This window comes from Gadus macrocephalus, chromosome 4 (genome assembly GCF_031168955.1).
Source record: "Gadus macrocephalus chromosome 4, ASM3116895v1".
Taxonomy (NCBI): domain Eukaryota; kingdom Metazoa; phylum Chordata; class Actinopteri; order Gadiformes; family Gadidae; genus Gadus; species Gadus macrocephalus.
In genome coordinates, this window is record NC_082385.1 from 12,949,146 (window position 1) to 12,977,080 (window position 27,935).

The 27,935-nt window shown below is 43.1% G+C and overlaps 3 protein-coding genes across 7 annotated transcripts in view; 1 reads left to right on the forward strand and 2 right to left on the reverse strand.

Annotated features, from left to right (window-relative positions):
* The first annotated feature begins 374 nt into the window (after positions 1-374).
* Positions 375-10,367, forward strand: LOC132456124 (protein sidekick-1). Its single transcript, XM_060050328.1, has 16 exons — positions 375-643; positions 929-961; positions 1,185-1,241; positions 1,335-1,458; positions 1,589-1,737; positions 1,854-1,999; positions 2,398-2,533; positions 3,183-3,271; positions 3,355-3,556; positions 3,854-4,036; positions 4,141-4,272; positions 4,712-4,873; positions 5,218-5,361; positions 5,515-5,608; positions 6,851-6,932; positions 7,230-10,367. The coding sequence occupies exons 1-16, from the start codon at positions 607-609 to the stop codon at positions 7,665-7,667; spliced, it is 2,208 nt and encodes a 735-aa protein (XP_059906311.1). The 5' UTR covers positions 375-606; the 3' UTR covers positions 7,668-10,367.
* An 89-nt stretch (positions 10,368-10,456) lies between these two features.
* Positions 10,457-22,477, reverse strand: srek1 (splicing regulatory glutamine/lysine-rich protein 1). Of its 3 annotated transcripts, none has more exons than XM_060050333.1 (12): positions 22,202-22,477; positions 21,912-22,045; positions 19,152-19,276; positions 18,593-18,736; positions 18,090-18,268; positions 15,092-15,222; positions 14,866-14,983; positions 14,308-14,409; positions 14,035-14,106; positions 12,699-12,758; positions 11,986-12,103; positions 10,457-11,301 (listed from the first exon to the last, which is right to left on the reverse strand). In XM_060050333.1, the coding sequence occupies exons 1-12, from the start codon at positions 22,327-22,329 to the stop codon at positions 11,188-11,190; spliced, it is 1,425 nt and encodes a 474-aa protein (XP_059906316.1). In that variant the 5' UTR covers positions 22,330-22,477; the 3' UTR covers positions 10,457-11,187. The 3 variants fall into 3 exon arrangements, with proteins under 3 accessions (XP_059906316.1, XP_059906317.1, XP_059906318.1); XM_060050334.1 differs by having other exon boundaries at positions 11,986-12,100; positions 22,202-22,454; XM_060050335.1 differs by lacking the exons at positions 21,912-22,045; positions 22,202-22,477 and adding an exon at positions 20,425-20,877 and having other exon boundaries at positions 19,152-19,804.
* A 1,037-nt stretch (positions 22,478-23,514) lies between these two features.
* erbin (erbb2 interacting protein) overlaps positions 23,515-27,935 on the reverse strand; it is a 45,009-nt gene continuing 40,588 nt past the window's right edge. For all 3 annotated transcript variants that reach the window (XM_060050327.1, XM_060050325.1, XM_060050326.1), the window contains 2 exons: positions 27,856-27,930; positions 23,515-26,604 (listed from right to left, as the gene is read on the reverse strand). In XM_060050327.1, coding sequence (XP_059906310.1) covers positions 26,497-26,604; positions 27,856-27,930 — 183 coding nt within the window. In that variant the 3' untranslated portion in view covers positions 23,515-26,496. The remainder of the gene's footprint in view (positions 26,605-27,855; positions 27,931-27,935) is intronic.

Consider the following 27,935-nt stretch of genomic DNA (forward strand, 5'->3'; position numbering starts at 1 on the left):
GAAACAGTTTAGTACGTTTAGTAGCCCTACTGAAGCCCCTGAAGTATGAAGGCTTCTTCCTGTGTGCTGACGGTCAGCCGTGTCCCCGCAACTTGTGGCTGCTTACGGTCAGCCGTGTCCCCTGCCGCGTGTTCCTGGCAACAACACACCAGGGGAATTCAATCAACCAATCACAGGCTATGTTGGGCTCACCAAAAAAGGAACCTCTGAAGTTCGACCCTCCCGAGGAGGTCCTTGATTAAAGGGATGTCCCCTCGGTTATTTTACGGTTGAGAACAAGTCAAATCGCGATGTTTATGTAAATACTAACATTGAGCGTTGAGTTGGTGCATTTTCTTCATCAGCTTGTGAGCACTCAGTGCACTTGTCATGACCCAGCAGAGAACCAGCCTCCTTTTGTAGACTGACAGGCGACAACTCCTTTTACGTCAAGCATAATGATTAGCGTCATTGACGTCGTAGGAGTAGCCTGTCAATCATCTTTGCTCTACTCTGAGGGTTTTTTATCAGTATGATCTTATTTTTTTTACCAGTGCGTTTCCGGTTAAATAAGAGCAAACACATTGACGGAGATTATGACTTTTATTTGAACGACTGAAGGGAACAATGAGTTTGGGCCGTCAATTGTTTTATTTCATGTTTGGTAAGTTGCTTTGACATTGTTATCACTACCGCATACATGTTGTATTGTTTCCTATTTGTTTTCATTTGTAGGCTTATGTTTTTAGTAGAGGTTATCTATAGGGTGTAAACATGTTTTATATTTGTATATAATATATATGTATAACCTGTCCTATATATATATATATATGTGTGTGTGTGTGTGTGTGTGTGTGTGTGTGTCGATATTTGCATTATAATTTGAAATGTTAATAAGTTATGTTTACTAGTAGTATTTCCGAACCAATATCACGTTTTTTTTATTAAGGCATGGCTATTATCTACTTTCCACAAACTCAAGGTAAGCTTCTTAAACTATGTACTATGTACCTTTTATATTTTTGACTTTTTTCTTTTATTTTTTTTCTCAACATCCCACTTCTGAGTTACTCGTAATTTAGAATCATCCAAAATCACCACATCTGTTAATGCATAGGCCTTCATCTTGGGAAGTGAAACAGAGAAAGGAGTCTTGACTTGTGGGGTTAATGTAACTGTACACAATGCATGTACCTTTAAACTAGGGGACTGTTCATTGAAGCATCAACCTTCCAGTTATGAACTCTCTGCGACAAATCAGGGTAATGTATAACCTATGTTTATCTATATCCCCTGAGAACAAAGACCCAACAGTTGGCAATCACATGTGCTACAGCGATGCGTGTCTGTTTCAGATGGACTCAATTTCGAGTGCTTTGGTAAAAACGATCAAAAGGGAAAAAAATTTGAATGGTATTGCTCGTTTAACGATTCATCAGAAAACTCATATGTTGGAAAATATGTCAGCATACAAGAAAAGTGAGTATAAAGTATAGGCCTAACAATTTATAAACACATTCATACCCTTAGTGCTCAGTGAACATGCAATAGAGCCTTTTTCCAACAGTGTCTCTGAGGCTAACAGCTCGTGTATCCATGACCTAAAAAGGAAAACATGTTGGTATCAGCACAACAAATCTGCAAAGCCGATGACTCTCGAAGATGGATCGTTATATAAAAACAAAAACATGACCGTTCATGTTTTTGATAATAACAACTGTACAAAAGCGTCGTTTAGAGGTGTTCCGAACCAACTGAGTAAGTTCACGCCAAACATTGTGCTTATCGTTGGTGGACTTTGTATAAATCTTGCTATTTGGTTGCATGAAAATACATGTTTGAAAATCCGTCTTTTCACATTTTGTCAATTGTAGTTCGTTGTGATCCACCAGCGAATGTAAGCTTTCTTCGTCTTTCGAGAAGACTCATGGTGAATTTGACGTGGAGGCCGGAGGACGAGAGAAATATCAAAAAATATGATCTGAGACACAGAGTGCTCAACAGTGTGTTTTGGAACGAGGTAGGCAACACACATTAATGTATACAAGTCACATTCGTTTTTTTACTTTTTACCAATTTCTGCCAAACATTTTCTGCTAAACATTTTCTGCTAGTCATTTAGCTGATGCTATTATCCAAAAGGGCAGGGCCTTTGTGAGACATGTCGTTGGTGAGCAGGTAGGCATCTTGTCATCCAAAAAATAATTGGTGCCTTCCTTGTGGAACCCCCGAACTGCTACTTACAGTTCAAAGACAGACAGACATTTCCTTCCACAGATGGGAATCACCATATAACCGTTGTGTATGCTGAGCTAAATGTCAGTATAACAAGCCACACGGTGACATTCTCTTAGAATTGCGTTATCATGGCGTTGATCTGACCTCGTGACCTCTCCCTGCCTCCCACATTGTGTGTAGTCCCAGTCCACCCAAAGGAACAAGGGTTCAGTGGAGCACCTCGACCCCTCGCTCTCCTACGAGGTGGAGATACGGTGCAGCCCAATCAACCTCTGCCCAAAGTGCTCCTGGAGTCCCCCCTACTGCCTCCCACCAGGTGAGTGGTGCAGTCCGTCCGTGGTGGAATACCGGATTCTGATTGGTCAGTGAAGCTCCAAGGGTGTGCATTCTTTTGACTATTTCATAATCAATGTGCTGACAACCAAATCCAGCATTAGCCACAAAGGACAAGTAGAACCATCAACTAGATGTTTACAAAGGCAACGTAAAAACAATACGCTCAGAGCTCCGCGGAAGAAGAATTAATTTCAGCTGATCAGGTGGATACAAACCCAATGACGTTAAAGATGTATGTGACTAATGTCTAATAATTGTTGGTCCCTGTTATGGTTAGGGGAATCCACTGCTCATGCAGTTATTCGTTAAAAATCAATAAGTAATGTACAGTAGAAGTAATCTTCATTTAACAGACGCATCATCATAGGACCAAAACAGGTGTTGCTCATAAAACTCGGGTCAGCTCCTCTGATGTACCAGGGCACGGCTAGTAGACTAGTCACAGGTTTAGTCTACTAACTGTGCCCTGGTAAATGAAAGGAGCAGACCCGTGGAAAAGTACACCAGCAAAACTGGTGTACATCTGACTGGACCAACACCATAACTACCATGATGGAAACAGTGGAAGGTGCATAGTGCATGTCATTCACAAAGAAGGTATGAAACAGACCAGATGTTTTCTCTTTCAGAATTAACCGTCCCGCCAGTGATTCTGAACGTGGAAGACATCGATGTTGCAGGACAAAATGGCCGCCGTCTTCTCCTTATACGTTGGAATGTTAGTGATCGTTATTAAAAAAAATGATGTTACCATGACGATGACACTACGATGTGACAATGAAGGGTGTGTGCCTTGGTCAGTATCCCTCCAGAGAGCTGGTGGAAGGCTACAGCGTGAAGGTGGAGAAGGCCTCTGGAGAGGCCAGCAATCGTATCCCCACCGACCAAATGGAGTTGAGGCTGATTGTGTCTTACTCCGCCTACCAGCTGCAGATCACTGCCTCTAACAAGTTCAGCACATCCCCCGCAGCCCACTGGACCGTACCCGCACGCAAATACAGGGGTAGGAGGGACTTGCCAGCTGTGCTGTATGAATACATTGTAATCCTATTAAGATTAGTTTTGGACGACCTCATAATTCCTTCATGGTACAAGGACCGATGGGATATCCCGGTTAGATTAGTAGTAAGGGTCGTGGCCCGACACGGCAAGGGCGCTCACAACCCCCAGCCAAAGGGCTCCGGGTCCGCGCCCCAGCCTACCTGCAGTAGACGCCCTTGGGCAAGACACCAAGCTGGTCCTTAATGACTTCTAAGTGACAGTATCCAATGACATTTGAAATGTCTGTGTTTTGTGTCAGACGGTGCAGGCGGGAGGCTGAACGTCACGTTCCACAGTAACATGTCCCTCACTCTGTCCTGGAGCGACTCGGAGGCTCTGAAACCAGTCTGCTACTCCGTCGAACTGAGCAGCGATGGGCATAAAACACAGTATGACGTGTTTTTCATACACAATGCATCCCACCAATTGATAAGTTTAAAGGGTTTGTAAAAAAACGAAATTATGTGCACTTTTCATTTTATTTTGATATTATATATGCATTTCTCTGTTGTGTTGAACCATCCATGTGTCCGTTTGAATACGCAGAGCCGTTGGAGCCCTATCAGATGTATGACATCACGCTGCACACCAGGACTAACAATAATACCTGCAACATGGAGCGGATCAACAACAGTGAGAGCACCTACGGGAGCCTGCAGGCCTACTTCAGAGAGGGAAGTCAGTGCACTTATGTTACTTCTATAAATATGGTCACCCTTACCCCTTATCCATGAATTGTCTGTTCCTCTTTCTCAACAAATCGTCTTCATGATGCGAGATGTACGATTTAAGAGATACCTTTTGAGCGTTATTTGTTTGAAATGGCGCAGCCATCCGTCAGCTATGAGTGAGAGAAATGCTCTGTGCGATGATCTGTTTCTGGTTGACTGTCGCTGCCCCCGGTTAATTTTTGAACAATCAGGGCTTCTCTTCCCTGATTGCCTTGATGAATACATATTGTCACACACACACACACACACACACACACACACACACACACACACACACACACACACACACACACACACACACACACACACACACACACACACACACACACACACACACACACACACACACACACCTTTAAGCGTCTAAATTCTCGGCGGTCCCTCAGCTCCTGTCAGCGCTCCGACCAACATCTCCAGGTCCAACGTGACCCTGACCTCCATGGTCCTTACCTGGAGGCCCGTCCCAGTGGCGGACCTCAGGGGACACCTCCTTGGGTACACCCTCCACTACAAGGAGACTGGTCCACAAAACACGAGCACACCCAGAAGTAAACGCGCATCCTCATCATCTGACCAATTAACTGTTTAACATTTACATGATGACAGGGTTTGTTATGGAGAATAAACGTTGCCAATTTGGTATTTCCAAGTAAACCCGGTATTCTTATAAAGTCATGCCACTGAAAGAAAAAGCACAGTACAAACAGCTTTTAGACGGCTCACGGCAGTTGAAAACCCACTTTGAACCAACCGTCTTCTCTTGATCTAGAGATCTCCTCCTTGTATTTTTAGCAGCGTTTCAGTTCCTCATTGGGGGGGTGTTAATTTGAATGTGTCGCACAATGTTTCACTTGGGTTTTTTGTACACACTATGTATTTGTTTGTTTTACAGACACAACGGTGGATCCCACAGTAGTCTCACAGGAGCTGGTGGGTCTTGAAAGTGGTACAGTGTACACGGTTCAAATAGCAGCATTCACCTCCGCAGGAGCGGGGGTGAAAAGTAGTGCAAGCTACTTTGGTACCAGTTCTCAAGGTACCAATGCAAAACGTACACACAAAACTGATAGAGATTTATCAATTACCGCAAATGTATTAGATACAATCTTTATGTGCGTGAAGCAATCAAGATTAATGTGTCCCAATAGCCAACAGAATCAGTAAAATAACACTTCTATCCCCTCTCCAGGCCTCCCTTTTCTTCATAAAGCCGTCAAGAACTCCCTGATAACGTGTTCTGTGTTGATAGGCATCATCCTGTTCGGCTCGCCACTGTTAAAAAGGTACAAGTGGCATCACAACATTCCAGCTAAGAAAGCAGTGTAGTTATCCTCTGGTTGCTGTAGGTAAGATTCAAGAGCTATCATGTAAAGAGGGTTATTTGTACCAAATGGCATAGCTATCCGTCAGTCATTTTTAGTGAGTGAAAAGTGCTGAGAATATCTGTCCTGGTTTACTGTGCTCCGCTGTCTCGCGCTGCTTGTATGAAATGCTTGCCCTGGTTGCAGCTTTCACTACACAGCAGCAGGAGTTGGTTGGGCTTGAAGTGCCGAGACAGCTTGTACACAACCCAAACCCTGTCTGGCCACATGTGGTATGAGTAACCCATTAAAAAAAATAACATATCACTCAAGTCCAAACTAAAAATCTTCAACTCAAATGTCAAATCCACTCTACGGATCCAAACCCTGGAAGACAACCACCAACATACTCAACAAACTATAGACATTCAGCAACCGCTGTCTACGCGCCTCCTGGGAATCTACTGGCCCAACACCATCTCAAATGGCAACTTTTGGGAACCCACCAATCAAGAACCAATTGAGACCCAAATCAGGAGGAGAAAATGGAAATGGATAGGCCACACACTCAGAAGAAAAAACGAATCAATTGCAAAGCAGGCCCTAACATGGAACCCACAAGGCAAGAGAAAGAGGGGAAGACCTAGAGCCACCTGAAGAAGAACCACAGAGCAGGAGATGAAGACGAAACGGCTGACATGGCAACAACAAGTCCGAAGAGGATGGAGGGGTTTCATCAATGGCCTATATTCCCTAGAGAACTTAAAGGCCTAACTAACTAACTTACTGGGCTCCGGCTCCTCTATGAGCCAATTAAGATTTAAACCAACTCCTGGCTAATTTCTGACCAATCATTGAGGCGATGCCCTGATTGGTCAGAAATTAGCCAAGAGTGGTCTTAATTCTTAATTGGCTCATACAGAGACCGGAGTACAGTGAACCAGAACAGATTATCAATCTCAGCCCATTACAGAGCATCGCAACAAAGATTGGCTCAGGGAATCCTTTTAAATGGCGGAGAACTGTAGGGAGGGAGCAGCAGAGAGGGGGGATGGTTGGTTTCAAAGCTCAGCCCTCTTCCCCAGTCTTCTGCCTGCTATGAAACTCCAGATTCTTACCTATAGCACCTTTTGAATGTTTAACAAATGTAAGTGTAGAATCAACATGTGTTCAGAAAAGTAGGTGAATTTAAAACAAAATTTGAAATATAACTTGTTTTTTCAGGGCAAAGGGGTCGTTTTGGCCAAATGTACCAAATCCAGGTACCAGCAGTGCAATCCAGAGAATGGTTAAGTCCTATGAGCTGGTAAGCTGTTATTTGGTCAAAAAATAAGCAGATTTGACAAGTCTCACCTGTCAAATAACACTGCATTGGTTTCAGCTTATAGTTTTAAGAAGGACAACACCTTCCATTTGTCAATATCATGAATTGGAGATAATTTTGGGGTTTTGTCAAAATCATGAATTAAATGAACTTTTCACTTTGCTAAAGTACAACTTGATGGTCTTATTTCCTACACACTGATTCACAAAAACCTAAAGCGGATCCTTTACACGTTCAGTGCCCTTAATGAATGGGTCATCATGTGGTTTGGTCCCTCAGGAGCCCCTGAAGCTGACCATCCTCCGGGAGGAATGCGACACGTGTACCCTCCACCTGCCCCCCCCGGACCCGCCGCTGGGCCTTCAGTACACCGGGCTCCAGGGCAGCGGACAGCCACTCGGGACCCCCCCCAGCTGTGAGGAACCGCCGCGACGAGACGCCAGCGACGACTCGACCGGCGACACATTACCCGACGACGAGAGAACCACGACCCCGGACGCGCTCCAGAGCGACCCGGAGAGTGCTCCCGGTAAGGGGCCCAGCGACTACACCACCATGGAGCTGTTTCAGCAGGGCATGCCTCCACCACCCCCAGCCTGTAGGACCGAAGGCCACGCAGGCCTTCACGGAGAGGAGATGAACAAGACTGTACATGGGAACGGATCGGACTACTCCCGGCAATCTAGCCAGGGTCCGATGGAGATCGGCGCTCTGTAGACTGGATCGATTGTTCTAGTGTTTTGAACATGTGAAAATGAGCCTCCCGACTCACTTCCACTTAGGGTTGTAGCGGTTAGGACGCAATGAAGATCTGGAGTACGCCACAAAAATTCAGCCAGCAGCATAAGTTAGGTGAGAAACTGATTTATTTTCCACGCTTAAAAAAGTGAAATGGCAAAGCCAAACACAATACTTTGATAAACAAAACCAAAAATCAACCAGAGGGTTGCTCACTTGCAAAGTTCCATTAACATGAGAATCACCGAACATGATCCAGCCTCACAGCAAGCCTTCTCTCTATGCCTCCACCAACCCCCTTGAAAGCAAAAAATACCGGGCTTAAATAAAGCCAACCAATTAACTAAATTGGTAGACACCAACTACCATGGGGGTTCACCGACCCAAGTACCATAATACATTTATATTTTATAATTAAATCATGTTCGACCACACACTTCATTACACATCTTAACAGTTCGAATGTTGATGAAGTTCACTGTTGCAAAATGCAAAATACCGTAATAATTAAACATAACAAATAACATCCCCCCCCCCCCCCCCCCCCCGATAAACAGTCCGGTTCCTGCATCCCAATCAGGTAATGATTGCATTTCCAGGTGCTCGTGTTGCCCGGGGTTCAAAATGTTTGGGGACCCAGGAAGTGGGTGTGGCTGTCAGTGTCTGTCTGTGTCATGCAAAATGTATGGGTTAACGGCAGAGAATGAATTATGGGTTATGGGTTAGTGATCAATGTCTCATGACGAGACGCGGTTGCCGGCACCGTGCGTCATACTCAACATAAACATGTGTGAGTGCGGGTGTGCGTGTTGATCAGTATACGTGTTGCGGGTAGTGTCATATGTACGTGAAAAGGAGGGGCTACCTTTTCACAACCACGTACAAATGGGTAAAGTCGTTGCTGAGATCGAGCATAGTAGGGTGACAATGGGAGCACTGGGGATTTGACCGTTTCCATCGTTCAAATAAACGTAGGCCAATCATCTGCAAAGAGCATGACTTTCACACCAATACATTTGCAACCTGGCAGCCAATGGCACAGATAGGAGGACCACAAACTGAAAAGGCAAAATTCGCTTAGAAAGGAGACTGAATGTCTGGAAGGATTGAGCGTGTGGGTATAATACCTTAAGACCCTAAAAATAAAGCAGACACTTCAATAATGGTAGAAGTGGTACCAGCATACAGAAGAGCTTGAGCACATTTGTTTCCTTAAGATATCAGCCAGGGGATGTGGCGAGGAGACGCTGTGATGTACAGCAGATCATCTGAATGAAAAAGCCTGTGGGTTTTCTATTTTTATTGGGGGGGGGGGGGGGGACATTTGAACAAGACACGACCAGGGAGGATCAACAGCATACATCCAAGCTTTTCATAAACATAAAAAACCACCCCGCTTGAATCAGGAAGTGTAATTCTTCATTTTAGGAATTAGCCAAGATTGTTTTTAAATACTTGAATACAACATTATAAAAAAATACAATTTGTATTATGTTCATTTGTTTTGTCTTTCAGATATCTTACACCAAACATTTGTCTGTTTGGCAAACCTCTGGTATGTTACCAACGTTTAGATGTTTCATTCCTTAAATTGTTTCGCAAACCTATACTTTTAACCGACATCAAGCTTTGAAGTTTGTTGTTAGACAATAGCAGATACCTTTCACTGTTGAATTTCTCAACACTGGATTTATTCACACAAATAATCCGCACTAGCACAAACATTTGAACCTGCAAAAAACACACCAAAATATTCACCATCAGCTATACTTTTTATGTCGAAGACAATTTTACTCACAAATGTATTGTAACTTCAACACCTAATTAACAAATCTTAGTTTGCCAAAATAAATTGAGGTTGGACTTTTAGGGAATTATTCAGTGTTTTGTACAATCTTAGTCTAGGCACTTTTCAGTTGTCTGTGCCTTGCAATACGTTTTTTCAAATTTTACTTCAGCCAATGTTTGACCCAATGCCCATAGCACTGGTTTTAATGTACAATGTGCCAAGAGATATTTTAATGCCGCCTATGTCAACCAATTTACGTGTGGAAAATTATAGAAATGTGTACATAAAATTTTGTTTCACACTTTTACCTCCTGCGATGCACATTTCCAAAATACGAATATAGCACCAAAGTAAACAGCAACAAAATAGGAAAAGTCAAATATATATGTAATATATGTTTTACTAGGGAGTGAAAAATACATTTGACCACATATATAACAACATACATAAGAATGTTCTTTATCGGATGTTGTGGAGCTTTAAGAAACAAACCAAATTGGCAAAATAAGTCATACATTTCTTCTGATTGCTTGTAATTACAGTAATATATATCAACCCGTTTGTTGCATCACAAAAAGGTGAGCGACACAAAAATAAAGGGCATACTGTACAGATCCTGTGGCTGTGATAGACTGCACGAGGCATGTGATGAATGTATCCTTCAAACAACAGACAGGGCTATTTCCCCCGGGCACCATAAAAAGCATCTGTGTCCTCCTGATGTTGTACCTCATACATTATTAAACCCGGCCCATACATAAACACTACCTATTCACTGTACACAAAATGGTCAGAATAATACAATCCAAGTAATAATAAAAAAAAAGGACCTATTTATTTCCCATGAGACATCGGAAGCAAAATGAGATGCGTTGCCAAGATAGTTCATTTCTACTCCTCAGTGGTCTCTGAATGTCATGTTTATTTTTAGATTCAAACATTTGTCTTATTGCTTAAGAGGATTATCAGTATGTGCCAGTTAGATACAGGGTGGGCTGTTCTTTTATTTATTTATTTTTTATCAAGTCAATACAGGCTCTGTACGTTAGCGAGGTAAGCATAGCCTGTCCCATCCCTAGTACTGAAGCAAGGGGTTCTACACAGTTGTACAAAGAGGGGACGATTATTCAGATTTCTCTTCTACTACTCCCTTTTATTCTTTCTTTTGTTAGTTAGTAGACTTGTAATTAAAAAGTATTAAATATAAATCTTTGCTTACGGTTTACTCATTAAATCGGACCATTTGTCCCAAATAGATGGTACAATAGCTGAATCCATAAAGGTTCCACGTTCTGTCAACTGATTCTGATATCAAAATACTGTTCAGTAAAATAAAATTGACAATAAAGATTGATTTCCTTTCAGTTTAATAACTAAATTGCTTGTCATTGACAGATGGACACATCTATGAAATCGATATCCTTGTTTGGTGACATCTGTACCACAAAACGGAATTTGTGTAGTGCCAGTATGAAATTGAATAAAAAACTAAAAGCAAACCACCAGATGATGATTGAACTAATACAACGCTGCGTCTTAAAAATGGGCGACTGACATGTGTGACACTACCCAACTATGTGTGAGTTTTGTCGTGTGCGAATACGTATTTCAACACACTTTTTTTTAATATAGCCACTGTTAGCCAAAAAGAAGAACTCTGGTCTCCTACTTCGTGTTGAACCTACGGACACGTGCTCTTCGCCCAGTCTCTCAGCGGCCATTTTGTTGTGTACAGGGGGAGGCCATGTCCTCGCTGGCCGATCCGGAGCCTTCTCTGTCGCTCTCACAGTCTTCCTTTGCTTCCCGTTCAACCTCCTTTTGCACCTTCAATGTCAAATTAAATCAAAAAAACAAGTGAGCGAGCGGTCGAATATATTTTACAGAATACATGACTTATTACACCCCTTTATTTATTTATTTTCCATATTCTGTCTTTATTTTACGTATTCATTTGAATGCATTTTTTGTTCTCGAGTACGTTTCGACGAATGCTGGACATTTTGGCGTACACTATAACTAGCTTAATGCTACAGATGCTTAAAAGGCACCCAGTGCAACTTTCGAGGCTTAAAAATAAACATTCAATTTCTAGTCTTTTTACACGTAGTAAGTTTCAATAACTCCATACCATTACCGACATTTAAGCAGCAAAGATGAGACGTCGTTGTGTGGTGAGAACTGATACAAAATCGATAACAACAACAATGCCGCCATTTTCTTTATTTTTTGTAACCTACAATAAATAAAGCAGGCTTCCAGTCAATGGAAAAATGGCTTCTCCCCACCGGCGATTGTTGTTGTTTACGATTTTCTATCAGTTCTCACCACACAACGACGTCTCATCTTTGCTCCTTGAATGTCGATATGTAATGGTATGGAGTTATTGAAACTTACTACGTGTAAAAAAGACTAGAAATTGAATGTTTATTTTTCATTGAATGTTTACATAAAGTTGCACTGGGTGCCTTTAAAGTGCAAGGACTGGATCTCTGGGAACACCTTGGTTACCTTGACGGGCCTGGCCTTTCGGTTCCGGTCTTGGTCCTTGTGACTCCTCTTACGGGACAAAGAGCGCTCCTTCCGCTCCCTGCTGCGCTCCCTCCTCCGCCCTCCCCTCTTCACCCTGCTGGAGTTAGAGGACAAACGGTCACTGAGAGCCGGCCATCTTTTCCTTCTCCACAAAAGCCAATGATGGGAGACATCGTCATCATACAGGAACATAAGCTTTTTGTTCCATAACAGTCTACAGGGATATTTCAAAATAACTAGCAATGTTAGTTTGATAAGACTAGAGTTTGAGTTATATCATATTTACATATATGAAGGGATACATGATTATTGTACCTATGGCTTATTGTAGGTATGTACAATAATATTTACAGATATATATATATATATATATATACACAGTCATTTCTTTAAATTAATAAATTTTTAAGATGAATTGATTTAGAGTAATATTGACAAAGTCATTATATATTTGTGTTGTTGATCTATATTATGCATTGATCTCTTGAAATCAGTCAAACAGGGATCCCCCTCTTTATAATAAATATTTTCCACAAACGTTACAACACTTTTGCATATACTATTCCTTTACTCAATGTAATGCCCTGGTCATGTTGCATTACATTGGTTTCTATGATTAATAAATAGACTCAAAGGGCTGGAGCCCAGCTCCATGGCTGTCTGTACATGAGCCTTCAGACTCCTAAGCTTACCTCGGCTTCTGTTGGAAAGTTTGATGACTGTTGGCGCCTCTGTGGGAGGCTGCAGTGTTTCTGCATGAGTGAAACAAATTGTCATTCCTCCACTCTAGATCCCTAACACTGTTGCTACCTTTGGGGCTTTTGAGACTAATACCACACTATGTACAGCCTCCACCGGTCTTCTCAGTAGGAACATTTTGTTAATGGATTATCAGCATTTTCCATTTTTGGACCTGAAAGAGGAAGCTGCCGTTTCCCAATGACTAAGGGCGCACTCACGCTAGGCAAGTTTGTATGTTCCGTGCTGCAGGAAGATTCAGCACGATTCCCCCCCCTCCCCACTCCCCGTGCTGGCCCGTGGTCACACTGCTCCCAAAGGCAGTGGCCTGGGCACGATTGCTCCTTCATACATAAGTCATCACATCGTAATACTATAAATATGTCATCACCAAGCGTCCTCGCTGCCATAACAACAGTGGAGAACAACAACGTGAATGCTGTCGTCGGCCCAAATTTCAAGTAAACACTCGACTCCACTATCGCACCAACGTAAACCCACTCGTGAACCGCTTGCCGCCATTGTTTAAAATTATTGTTGTGGGGAAGAAGGGCATGGACCTATAAAGAAAGAAGGGTCGCGCAAGGACTACGTCATCCAGCTCACGTTGCGTATCCGGCCGCGCGTGTCATCTCATTAGCATCTGTACTTTGGCCACGGCACACCTCTCCCAAGTGTGCCGTGGCCAAGGGGCTGTTCCGTGCTGGAATACGGATGGCGTGGTCACACTAGACAAACGTTCTAGGCTGTAGTATGCAAATGAGCTCGGGCACAGGGCCGCGGCCCTAGTGTGAGTGGCCCCTAAGGGACTAATCAGGACCAGTGGAGGGTGGATTGATGGATTGATTTAAAAGAGGACCCACAGAGTCTAGGATATAGGCCAATACATGCCACTATTGGGGACGCTTGATTCCAAAGAAATAAAAAACACTGATCGTAAACCCTCCCTCTCCAAACCACGTTCCCATCTAAACTGGTGTGGAAAACCTTAAGCGAGGTGTCTCTACCCCGCTCTAGATATATGCATCCTTCATGTAACCTAACCCATGTTGCTAACTCCCTAAAGGTAGCGTCTACACGGCCCCATTCATTTCAGAGCACGTGCCAAGCTAAGGAACGGTGCACATCGTCTCACTAAGGGGCAGACAACCCGCTATTGGACCCCTACAGGCAGTTGCTGACTTTGGGTTTGAAGCCAGAACCCTGTGGCTGGGAGTCATACTGACCCCCTGACTACTGGCTGCCCCCCAGCGGTATGCTCTAGGCGGGGGGAGGGGGTGTTTTGCTCACCTCTGGGGGGAGGGAGACCGGGCCGTCCTCCTGGGGCTCCTGCAGCGCTCCCTACTGCGTCTCCTGTGGCCCCTGGAGGGAACCATACGCGTTATTATACGTCACATGTTGTCATAGGCATCATACGTTTTATTACACGTTAGCAGTACTATAAATGTCATTTTCTTTCCATTGCTTATGATTTACGAATTTGCCCCATTTAACAAAAGGAAAATAGACATGGCTGAGTGGTAGTCCTGGTAAATGAACACATGCACACAGCCACACACACACCTGGAGTGGCTTCGGCTCCGTCGTTTGTCCCGGGAGCGTGAGCGCCTCTTGTGGACGCCGCGAGGACTGCCCCTGGGCACGGGCGCCTGAGAGGGCTTGGTCCTGCAACCCAGAGAGACGCCGTTACTTAACCGTCACAACACACTAGGGGTTAAAGCTGCTCTAGAAACGATTCAATGGTTTTAAAAAAGGGAACAGAAAGAGAGCAAGATTCTGAAACCAAACCACCAATAACAGCCCCTCACGCTCTGCAGCCTCCCTCCATTCGTTCTCCACCAGTAAAACGTTTTACATTTCATGAACCTATGATTGACAGGGCGGATGGACTCCCCGAACCTATCAGGGACGAGATGCCTTGTTTGTTCAGAAATGAGCCAGCAGGGGCAGTCAACTACTGACGGATATTCCCACAGCACAGTTCACTCACTAATAGCTGACAAGGTTTATAACAAGCTAAATCTCAAAAAGTATGGCCCCTTTAACATAACGAGGAGGATGTAGCCTAACGAGGAGGCCGAAGCCTAACGAGGAGGCAGAGGCCTAACAACTTGTTCCCACCTGTGTCTCGAGCGCGACCTCTTCTTGTGCGTCTTCGAGCGTGAGGGAGAGCGCGTCCGCGAGCGGGAACGCCGCGGCCGTCGGGACCGACTGGCAGAGCGCGGCTTTTCCTCCTCTCCTACAGAAAACAGCAGAGGAAGCCCAGGCATTGAGTGGAAGGCTAACGAAGGACGGGCAGGGATGCACGGCTGAGCCAATGGGACTGGGGCTAGGGGGGAGTGCGTACCGGGCTCTATGGCGAGGGCAATGGTGGACTGGGCCTCCCTCACGCGCTTCATCACGCTCTCCAGCTCCTTGGCGGCGGCCTGGGCCGTCAGCTCCGGGGGCTTCACGATGGCGTTGTTGGAATGGTTGATCCTGGAAGGCAAAGGAAGGATGAAGAGAAACATGTTAGCTAAAATTTAGAGTTCACGCAGCAAACCCCTTCTTCTTCTACGCCTCTCTTGCTGAACTGCGACTTGTCAACATCCGGGATAATATACCAGTAACTAACATAGATAACTAACAGCTCTCAAGTCTCACGCATTCGGCGTGAGACACACGCAATTCGGAAGAAGACGATGGGTGTGTCGCATAGACGTCGTCATCGTCTTGCCGTCCCTCCCCGTTCTGTGATTGGTTCCCCATCTCAGGCGAAAATCTGATCCATGGAATCCAGGCTGCCTCGCAGCGAGAAATGAAATCGCACGCAAGGCAGCATGGCTATAGCCAGGCTATTTCGGAGGCGGGACACGTTCAGAATTCCATTAATAAATTAACAGACGTGACTGTGACGTGAATTGTCTGGCTGGCTGAAATTTGATACATGTTCACATTGAATTTGCGTTGCGTTGCGTTTCTCTGGTTCGTTCACAAACTATTTAGGCTACGCCCTCCCCTACTCAGTTCTGTTCGCTTTGCATTGGTGGAAGTAGGAGGAGTGGTTAAAGGTGGGGTATGGGATTTGCGAAACGCCAGCAGATTTTGAAAATACACAACTCAAATGGTCCTACCCCCTCTCCTTCAACGCTGACTCTGACTCCACCCATTCCAAGTACATGGACGCGCAATCATGCACGGGCGAACACAGATGCGCGAGAGCGAGCCATTAGCTAGTTAGCTAGCTCCAGTAGCTACCGCAGGATAACAACAGAAGCTTGCTCAGGGTCACGATCTTTGAGTATTTTCACTAAGGGGTCGTGTGGGGAGGGGGTCGGGGAGTGCAGTACGACCGTTTGATTGACGAACTTACTGTCCAATGCCACTCGGTGGGTCTGGAAATCATTGGCTGGAGTTTTTCGAGCCCTGCCCGTTCCACAGATGATTGACTTGTTTAATTTTCATGTCAGTACTTCTAACTCAGTGGCTGTAAGTGGGTTATGATAAGGATTTCAAGTAATTTTGCAAAAATGGCCAAAAAAGAGAATTCCATACCCAACCTTTAAGTAGAGCCTTCAGATTGGACGGTTTGACTTACTCAGGTACCGTCGTGTTTTGTATTTATTTTTTTACCATTATTGTTTTATAGGGACAATCATTAACAAATTTCTCCTACAGGTGATTGATAAAGTTCTATCTAGACAATTGAACAGAAAGAAAGTGTTTTTTCTGAATATTAGTGTTACGGGCCAATAATGCTTACTATCATACGTTAGTTACCATGTCTGTGGACAAATTTGTGTTTAGTCACATTTAAATATAAAAAAACAAATTGACTTATGATGGTGTAGCCATGCATGTTGTTTTATTGTTAATATGTCAATTTGACTTTTATTGAAAATACTTTGTATAGATGAATTATCCCCAAACTTCGTAACACCTTTGAAATAAACATGACTTAACATGGCAGATACCCGTGTATTGTTTATCAAATTTCAGCAAATTTTCCGCCGCTGCTGAATTTCTTATTTTTTTTTAACAAGAGGAGAGCTTCATATTTACGGAGGAACTTCCGCAGATTCGGAGTTTGCGGTTCAATAGATCATCAGTGAAACATCGTTGCGACACAATTGAGTGTAGTAACCCAGAGAACCAGCTACAACATTGTTTTCATCCAAACGAGCCGTCTTTAGCGAACTGTGAATTGCATTGGCTTCTACGAGCAGTCGGATTCAGCCGCGATCTTAGGGACCGTCTGCAATGTGCAAAACTGAAAACGACCACAATGGTAAAATTTCAATAGCGCTGCCATTATTGACTCTAGATCCCTAAAACGTTTTCAATATGCATGGGCTCTTTATGTCTAACTGCAACCTTATGTTTTGAAAAATATATCTCTACTTATTTTTAAGAAATTATTTTTTTAGCAAAAATGTCAATATACATTTTTTTTAGCAACATTATCAGTAGCGTCGCCATTATTGATTCTAGAGCTCCAAAACTTGTTCAATAGAGGCATGGCCTATTTATGCTCCTACTACAACCTTTGTGATGGGGCGAGGGGAGGGAGTGTGAAGATGCATTGGTTTGAGGCACAGACCTTTTCGATTGTTGGAGTATTTGGGTTATGGGATTTTAATGTATAGGGTGGTTGTTGATATAAAATATTTTTTGTTAAATAAAAGTAAATAATGGTTTTAAAGATTATACTTGTAATATGTTCAATCTCTCCTTATTTCCCCTGCTAATTACTGTGCACAAATGTACTGTATGTATGTTGCCAGCAGACACATAGAAACCTCCCGGCAGGGTGCGCTTTGCGAGCACACAAAAAAATTGCGTGTGAAAAACATAACATTTCACCTCCGCTGCAACTCAATCCTAGGGGAAACACTGAGAGTGTAACGTTTCAACTCGGTTCCTTGGTAGAACCTACTTACAGTCTTATCTATTGCTACTATTATATTGTTCAAAATTTACACATTTATTAAAGAAATATATAGCGCATAAAAAGTGGCTGGTAAAAAAGATGAGTGGCTGGTAGATTTTTTAATCTACCTGCCACAGTGGCTGGTGGGCAAAAAAGTTAATTTCCATCCCTGGTCCACATATATCATCGTAGCATTGATATAAAACAGAATGAAGATTCTATTTGTTTCATAAATGTTGCATTGCTAACTGAACTAAATTAGATTGATAATTCAGCATCAGCGTACCATATTTCCTCCATACAAACATATCAGTAAAACCATTAATCCTTTAGAAAGAAATGAAGAAAGCCAGTTCATGATTAAATACAATTGTGTTTGTTATTGTTGTGGCCGATAAGCGATAATGATAATTAGATGTTAATAAAGATCCCATACTTGAGCGGTCTGTCTCCGAACATGACGCCGTTGAAGGTGAGCGCTCTGGACACAGAGTTCTGGTCCAGGAACTCCACGAAGGCGAAGCGTGTGGGCTGGGTCTCGTCCCCCGCCATGCGCACAAACTTCACGTCTCCCACTTGCTTGAAGAACTCCAAGAGCTGGTCAGCCGTGGTGGTCTGTAAGCACACCAAAACAACACATTACATAAGAAAAGTGTACGGCATGTCAAGTCAAATCTCTGTGGTCTACACACAGACAAACTGTAAATCAGTGTAAATATAGTTAACATGAATGAACTAAAGGTAATTAAGAGTTCCAATAACCTCTGTTGACTTGACCCACCTTACTATTGGCTGTTGTGCATATTTAGACGACCCTTGCCTTGTTAGACGCACTTCAATGCACAAAATGGCAGACAGCTATGATTCCATAAAACAAACGGACCCTGACCTCAGGAGTGAAATCCCTGAGGAATCGGACACGGTGTCTGAAGGCCCCACCTGGGAGTTGAGGTTGCCCACGTAGACAGTCCTGCGGATCTCGTCGATCTTGGAGGGGTCCACGTTCCCCATGAGCGGCGGGGGCTGGGCGCTCAGCGAGGGGGAGAGCTCCGCAGGGGGCCGGCTCAGCACCGGGAGGTTCAGCTGCAGAAGCCCAGGGAAACACAACCGTATACACACTGCTATATACATACACACGTCTTGAATATGAGCCGTGAGAAGCCCTTCATCACCCAGGATGTATGCGTAATGGAGGTCGGTTTTTATTATTTATCCGGTCTACAGAAACTCATTTCCGTTCTCTTCCCATGAGCTGTAAAATTGATCAATGCAAAAGGTGGATAACAATACATTTTCTTGCGAAGCACTCCGGGAAGTCCCGCCCTCTATATCCCCCAGAAGCCACGTTTTGTGCATCCACTTTAGCGGTCGTGAAACCATTTAGAAAATAGAAATACATAAACAACTAAAACACACGGACACATGCATGCAGCCAAGACCATTTGTAAAACTATTTTACAAATATGAATCTCAAAAAGTAAATAAATTGGGAGCTTACGTTGTGAACGGGCGAGGGCGTGGGGATGGGGATGGGCAGCAGGCCTGCGCCCGGGAGGATGGCGGGCGCCGGGGGGGCGGCCGGGGCCAGCAGAGACAAGGCCTTGGCCTCTTCCGGGATCCTCCCTGTCAAGGGGCAGAGGCAGCGGTTAGCGGGGGTCCATGGAGCGGGGGGGACTGTTGTCTGCTCTATCATCCACTACCCACCCAACACTGTGCTCTAGAGCGAAAGGGAGCGTTAAAAACAAAATGTCCTCTTTATCTCATCCGTCTAAAGCCTGTCCTAGTGTCTTACGAGTGAAGACGGAGCATCGTAGCTCAATCGCTGTGGTGGACTAGACTTTAAAACAAGCAATCTGCTCAGGCAGTCATAATTATGATTGTGAATGTCAACAATCTAAACAGATTTTCCTCACAAAATAAAAAAAAGAAACAGATTATCTTTTTTGTTGTTTCTTTCCATAGATTGAAAAAAAAGGAGAAAATAATATGCAGATAATGAGTCAACACTTTGATGTATGGGGTCACCTGTACTGGAAACATATTGGTCATGAACCGTACGATATCAAGCATGGATGCGTTTCCTGGGGGGTGTTCGTTTTCGCAGTGTCGGAAAGTTGTGCAAGACACAAGACAACCCCATTGGCTGCGTCACTAATAGCACACAGGACATCAAATACAGAGAAGAACAACAACTTTAAGAATTGTATGAGACGTTAGCCAAGACTTTTTTTTGCCAAAGAACATCGGATTAGAAATTCTTCTCAAATGGTAAATATTGCTGTTATCGTTTCCCCCGCTCAGTAGAGCTGGAGGACGAGAGGCCACGTTTTTAGTTATTGTGGCCGTTACCGTTAATCAAAACTACAAATCGTAACTGAGAGAAAATTTAAAAAAGGCTACAGGTGGATTTAAAGACACAGCGTACGATGAGAGTCACCGGTACTAAACACAAACGCCATGTCTAAACACAACAGCTACCTGAGTCTTTCCAGTATAGGGAAATATCCTCAATAAACAATACAAACCAACAATGAATGCCTGTGACACGTCTATACTCGTATATATATATAGATATATAGTAAATATATATATGAGAAGAATAGTGTTTAAGTAGCTTCTGAACAGCGACCCTTGATAAAGCTATATCAAACGTGGCTGCGTTGAAACACACAAACAGTAGATATGTTTACAGAGCAGTTTAAAACAAAATCCAACAACAAAGTGCAACAGTACGTTCTATAGGTTGTAGTCGGGTCTCTCTTGTCATTTACCCTGACTACACCTACAACTACACCGGCAAGGAGGAGAGAGAAAAGAGTGTTAAGTGACAGCCATCTTCGGGGGAATGGGGGCCCGCATCGCTGCGCTGAACCCAGCTCAACCACACACAAGTTGCAGCTGTAGAGGTGGAGAGAAGGGGTATGGGGGGAGGGGGGATGGACGGAAATGAAAAAACAAAATAAACCAAAAAATACCAATTATATATATAGATATATATTTATAGAAAAAGTAAAAAACAAAGCTAGAGGTTCTTGGTAGAGACAGCAGAGAGTGGACAACATGGGAATAGAATGAAAGGAAGGAAATAAAAAAATAAAGAAAATAAAAACAAAAAAGAGACAAGGTGTCCATCTTGGAATGCTCAGCGGCCTTGTCTCCTGGTCACATTTTCCCCCATGAAGGCTTGGTTGGCCCACTCGGGGATTGTGGCTTGGAAAACAATGCCTGATTCAGGCTAGTGAAGTGTACCAGCCGGGGCCACTCAAGTCATCTGATATGCACACATAATCACACAGAAAAAAACATACAAAACCAAATTAATAAACTCAGTAGCCATCGGGCCACCAAGTCAGGATGACAAAGAGCAATTTGCGCTGCGCTACTATCATGACGTTACGGTAACACACGGGAGGAACAGCGGCACCACAGGGGGTTGGGTTTACATAAAAAAAGGAAGAAAGGATCAGGAGTTAGGCTATCCGAGTTGCCGTCCTGATGTTTTTATAATTTTTTTGGTTTTGTGACTGATCACCGTGAAAAAACAGAAGTCACGATGAAAAGGCATAAGTACACTCTGATCAAAAAAAGGAAAGCAGATTTATCCCCAAAAATGATTTAATAAAACCAGTGCTATGTTGCTACGTCTCGATTGCCCAATTCTAAGTAGGAAATACCTATATGTCGGATGCAGTGTAAAACCTTGGAAAAGCAAATACCTTGGAAAGTGCACTACTCATGAAATCACATGCGAAGAGCCATTTGTGTCTGTACAAACCAGTGCATAATTGTGATTAAGATTGATTTTCATGATAGTATAGGTGTGTGTGTGTGTGTGTGGTCGTTTGTGTTTGTGATTGTGAGTGTCAATATGTTAGTATAGACAAGTGTATGATTGTGAGTGTGTTGGTGAGTGAAAATGTAGGAATATACTAGTGTGTGTGTGTGTGTGTGTGTGTGTGTGTGTGTGTGTGTGTGTGTGTGTGTGTGTGTGTGTGTGTGTGTGTGTGTGTGTGTGTGTGTGTGTTTATGTGTGTTTATGTGTGCATGTAAGGAGAGGGTGTATGGGGGGGGGGGGGGTTGAGGGGAGCAGTGAGAAAGACAGCAAGAGTATTAACCAGAATTTGTTAACGACCGTTTGTAAACGATTTGCATGTCTGGACTGAGGTAAAAAAACAAGAAAAAAACAACACAAACCACATCATCTATTTAGACCCAATCTTATGACACAGTGTGGGAGCGAAAGATGATCCGCACTCACCTTCCGCACACGGGACAACTATGAGCGCCCTGTCAATGAGGACGGTGTTGGTGAGATGCTGCGCCACGCCGACACTAGACGGCTCCCGGTACTTGATGTAACACACTTTGGACGAGAACGCGATCGGCGCGTTGCTGTTAATGAAACAAGACACACACACACACGTTTAAAAGCCCCTTCACGGTCATCCCTATGTTTTGTTTGTAAGCATTATCGACGAATTAAAAAAAAGGCCCCAGATAGATCCCCGCCGTTGCTGTGGCTAGTGAGCCCGCGTCGGATGCACTTACTCCGGGGGGTAGAGCCGCAGCTCCTCGATGTCCCCCAGGAAGCCGAACAGAGTGGCCATCTGCTCGCTGCTCACGGCCGACGACAGGTTGGTGACCTGGACAACGGTAGTTCCCGGTATTCCGTTCATTCTGGCGGTGCTAAAATATAATTCCCGTGTTTATTTATACGCGGTATTCGTGCAGGGAATACCTCAGGGTAACCACCATAGTCAGTAGTGTACTATTGACTTCTGGATCAGGAGGAGGAAGCTAAGATGTTGAACAGCGCCACCGTGTGTTGTGGGGGTCCAGAACAAAAGGGGCTGAAGACACCTAAAGTGATATGAATAATCTGTAAAGTATGCACATTAATGGAATTATCTCTAGACTTTCTTTTATAGTTCAGTCCTCAATTTTTTTTTTGTTGTGAGCTTGCTCTTTTTTATTTTCGTAAACGTCATTATTTTTGGGATGGGTAGTTTACTCACAATAATATACCTTGTTGTTGGTATTTTTTGATAAGATTCAGATATACTATTAATTAATTTGGGATTATGTAATCAAATAATCTAAATTATAAAATCGTATTAAATCTATGTGGGGCCCGTTTAGACCAAAATGTCACATGACATTTAAATTACAAAACAAACCTTCAGTGATTTGTTTTTAGCCAATTAAATACAACAATCTGGATACTTAGTTGATACCCAGTCGGTTTTGACCAATACTTCCAGAGTGTGGCCATTTTAGGAGTTCTGCGTTCAAAACCATGGATGTAAACAACCAAGGATGTGTTGGTGAGACCTGACGAGCAAGAAGTGGATCTTAATGTTTAAGTTTTGCAGCAAATCATTCATTTCATGGGGAAATTTGAACCTGCACGGGGAGCACTTAACGGATTCGATAGTGGATAAAGGGCCCCTATTTTACCACCATGTTTAAGAGGGATCAGCCATTACAAGCCACTTCAAAATCCCTGATTTGAGCACATCACAAGGAGTTTTCCACCTACATGTATGCTGGATAGATCAGTCTACCAGCCTACACAGTGGACCATGCCAACTGGTAGGCTTATCTATCCATCATACACAGCTTCTAAGGGCTAATCACATCACAACCTCTGGTAAAATAGGGGCCCTTTAAAAGTACCAGTGTTTGGTGTCACCAGCAGCCATCCACGGTAGTGTGTGGCTCCAGTGGGACCTGTGTTCATGCAGAAGGTATAAATGGGATAAATTATACCCTAAAAATATTTCAGAATATCCTAAATCAATAAAGTTCTTTATGGTACAAAAACATTGAAGATGACATGAAGCAGACATGAGAAGACCAAACAATGTAGAGCATTAGTTTATTTTCCACAGGTTACTTCATAAACAGGGTGTTTATATACAAAATCTGGAATGTTGGATAAATGCATATTGATAATTTTTCTGTTGCCTTTTTCCAGAGATTCTTCTGGAACGCTAACTGCTTAACATCAAAAGGGTTGCCTGTCTGCATGGAGATTTTATTGCTGGTTTTACAAACTCGAACCACTAATGCCATGATTATTTTTTCTTCAAGTTTTTCTATAGGTATTTACATGAAGTAATCGGTTGGATAATAATGTCTACAAATCACTGAGACTGCAAAATAAATTAGAACTACTTGAAAAAAAGAACTATGTGATGACACCGATTCTCTGGTTCGATTGTCTATGATCGGACTATCAATTCCTCATCAATAGAGAAATACTATCTATCAATTCAGGAACAAATAATTTGTTAAAGAAAATCCAACATAGATTCCAATAACAGAAATTATAAAATCTCATTAAAATCTACTTGGGCGTTTTTAGGAGGGAATGTCACTTGACAAAATATTTTAACAAAAGAAAAACATTGAATAGTTGGTTTGTAACCAAGAAAAAGCAAATATCGTTAAAAAAAAGGAAAATATTAATTCACCCAATTATCAAATGTTGCGATCATAAAGGGGTCAAACCTTTTTTGGATTACCACAGTGTCATTTTCTTTTTGTTTCGACAGAATCTCTTAATGAGCATAAGTCGTTGTGCACGTCAAAATGATTTACATACAGGTACAGTGCATGACACAAATGCTGAAAATATGCAGGAATGGCTTTCACTGAATTAGTGTGAGGGGGATATACATTACTATATAAATATTGTACATATAATTTGGTGGTCACATACATATTCAAAAATTGTGTGAAGCCAATACTGTGTAATCATTTCCACCACTTTTGGAAACACGTCTCATCAAATAATCTTTTACCACTGGAGTCGGCCTATTTCATGCAGACAGCTGGTATACTGATCACAACTAGTGACTGTTACTGATGAAAAGGCATGTGATTTAACACTTGCTTGAATACAAAGTTTAAACATTGGGATTTCTGCATCGATTAGAATTGGGTATGTTCGATTAGTAATTTGATGACCAAAAAATAAACCAAAAAAATAAAAAAAACAGCTGTTTATATTAACAATGCCGTTTTATTACAAAACATTTTTTCCACAATATAAAATGCATGTAAAACCAGTGATTACTAAAAGTCTCTTTAAAAATGCTGATCTTTTTAAGAATAAAAAATAAAGTTGTCTGTTTTTTTCTCTCTTCACTATTGCTAAGCCATAATGCAAAAACCAACAAAAAAACAAAAAATGAATATACTCAACGATGAGTTGCTGTTTTTTGTCCGTTATGAATAAGTGAATATTGCTTGGGTCCCGGAAGTGAAATGTCCTCCCGTATTCAAACAGTTCAAGGTCTATGGCACTTGACACCTTGCTTCTCCTCTCTTTCACACTTTCTCACACGAACAATTTCTCTCACACACACACCAAAATCTTCTGCAGAACGAGCAGAACCAAGACTGTCGCATACACACGGGAATTAAGTGAGAAGCTTGAAAGGATGGAGACATTTTGTACAAATAGGAAGGCAAACTGTGATCTTTTCCCCTCACGCAAACAGGTCAGACACTGAAACTCTTGCCCTAATAGTCGGCCCTCTTCGAACCTGATGTCAGCTCCTTATGAAAGGGAATAAAAGCCCTAAATTAAAAAAAGGAGCAGCGGAGCTAGTGTAGACTGATTAATTTAAAACCCTATTATCTCTTCGTGCATCCAGCCCCTCTCCACTCTCCAAACATGCTTTGGATACCTAGCGAAGCCACACCCCCTCTGGTCTGCAAAAATCCTGCTCCGGTTGCATCCCAAATGGACGCCGCCCCTTTAAAAGATATGCACTACATCTAAAATCTCATGGCTCTCCCAAAAACGCCAGAACCTTCTCCGGCCCAATTCTCTCCATTCCTCGTCCCAAAATATCACATGCAGAAATGCATCTTGTCGTGGTTTGTGTTTCAGCACCGAGGTTGTGATGATATCCAGTCATATTGCGATGGTCGGTCCATAAAGGTGCTTGGTTGTTTACGTTGGCGTAAGCCCTGGCAGTGGTTTCCTTCCAGGTGTAAATGATAAAGCAGGTGTCGCTCGTCGACCCAGTAGGTGTGCAGTTGGAGTACCCCGATGTCAGTATTGCCAAAAAATATCACAGGATGAAACACAGTTCTATGGTGGGACGTCTGTCGCTCTCCACGCCACACGAGGACATCAGTTTCACTGTCCCCTCTACATCCCACCCATAAACTACATTCATGTTCACACACACACAAAAAAGAAACTTACCATAACATTATCCCCCATTCCAGACCACACAGCCAACCTATAAGTGGTTTCAAAGTACATGTTTTTTTAAATACAAAAAATCCACGATAAAAGACCAGCAAAAAAAAAAAAAAGGCAAACTGAATGTTAAAAACGCTGGAGTGGTGCCCCCTAGTGGTCGGCGATAGTCTTACGGAAACCAAAGCACACCGATGGCTGATGAGTGATGAGGACGAATGAGTGGAATAAACTTAACGTTCTGTACAAAGAGAGCCCAACAGTGGCGTTGAGAACATAAACCCTTCCCACCCCGCACACACAGGTTTCCTTTTTCATATAAAAATACTCCATACCACAGTGATGGCCTCTTCCCGACGCATGCGTCCCGATGTTACTCCCCCGCCCAATTTCCCCTTCTCACTGCGTGGGGCGTTATCACCCCTCTATGTTTCGTGGGACAAAATGTTCTGCCGAGGTCTTCATCATAAATAGTTCACGTCATGAAAGACCAACGGATCTGTGTATAAAAATACAAATAAGAGTGGCCATCGATCTGTCTGCTGGTTCTTCTCCCGGATCACCTGGCCCTGTCTGTCCTCGTCAAGTGTTCAGGCGGTGGGCGGGGCCGCGCCCGGCGACCCTATGACAGCATGTCTCTCAGGATGATCAGGTCCACAGTGCTTGGGAACGTCTTCAGGAGGGAGACCGCGTACCCGTGATCGATGTTCACAAAGCTGTAGCCGTTCGCCTGTGGACAACAGATATATATCCATGGTTACTAGGGATGGGCAAAATGATTCTTTTCCGGGAACTAGTTCTTTCAGTTCAGTTCACTATAACGATTCGTTTATTTGATTCGTTCGTTACGTCAGATCACGTAATTTGGTGTCTGCCGCCCCCCCCCCTGCGAGACGGCCGTGAGCATAATTTAAACCACTTCTAGGCTCTAAACCCCGTGGAAATCGAGAAGATACACTATAAACGTCCCACCAATATTTATACCACTTGCTTACTCTCTATATTTCATTCATGGTTTTACATTTATAATTTTATTTTACTTTACATTTAATTCTTCATTGTTCAAGCATTACAGAACTTTCATGGTCATAAATAAAAAATACGAACTGCAGTTTAATTTCTTTGTTTGCTCTTAAATTGACGTAGAATGGAGCAAAGACTCCTGGGATTGGGAAATGCGTTTATCCAATAAACAGATGGAGGTCAAGTCTATTTTCGAAAAAATGTAGGGGGATATATGAGTGGCCCCACGTCGAATGGTATGACCCAAGATACGTCAGACAGAAAGCGCGCATATTCGACGGTACCGCCTTGTCATTGGTTTACCCAGGTGCCATTGCAACACCATTGCTACCTCTCATTGGCTGAATCTTTGAGAACGTTGTAGACTCAATCAATATAAGTCGCGGGGAGACGAAGCTCTGTTCGTTTGTATATTTTATTTACGTGACCATATTTTTGGTTTATGTTTAAAAAAAAGAATCAAAGAACCAGTTCTTCTTGTTTTGGGGAACCAGTTCTTGTCGTTCACGTTCGGGATTCGTTCGTTAACGAATAACGAATCGGTCGCGACCGACACATCCCTAATGGTTACCCTCAGGGAGAATTAACCTCACAAATCCGTCGTGGGTCTCTTTAGTTTTACAACATTTGACTATTCAGGATTCCTTATCGCAGAGCCGGTATTTTAGGATCAACACAGCTGTCCCTGATAACACTGACTACGGGTCTGCTCCATTGATGAACCAGGTAGTACTGGACTAAACTAGTGGACATATATCTGCTGTTAGTATACGCTACACGTGAACCTCGTAAGATGGCGCAATTTGATTGGTTCGCCATCTGTGGACATTGGGCAATATCCCATGATTGAGAATTCAAACTCGGGATATTGCGTGTTGACGTCAGCCTCCACAGATTCCGTGACGAGCTCCGTGACTAGTTCCTATTCCCCACTATTCTTCCTCCTGCAAAACATTACCTGGAGAATCTTATCGCCAGGTTGAAGGACCTTGGAGGCCGGCCCCTCTGTCTGGACCCTGGTCACGAAGATCCCCTGAA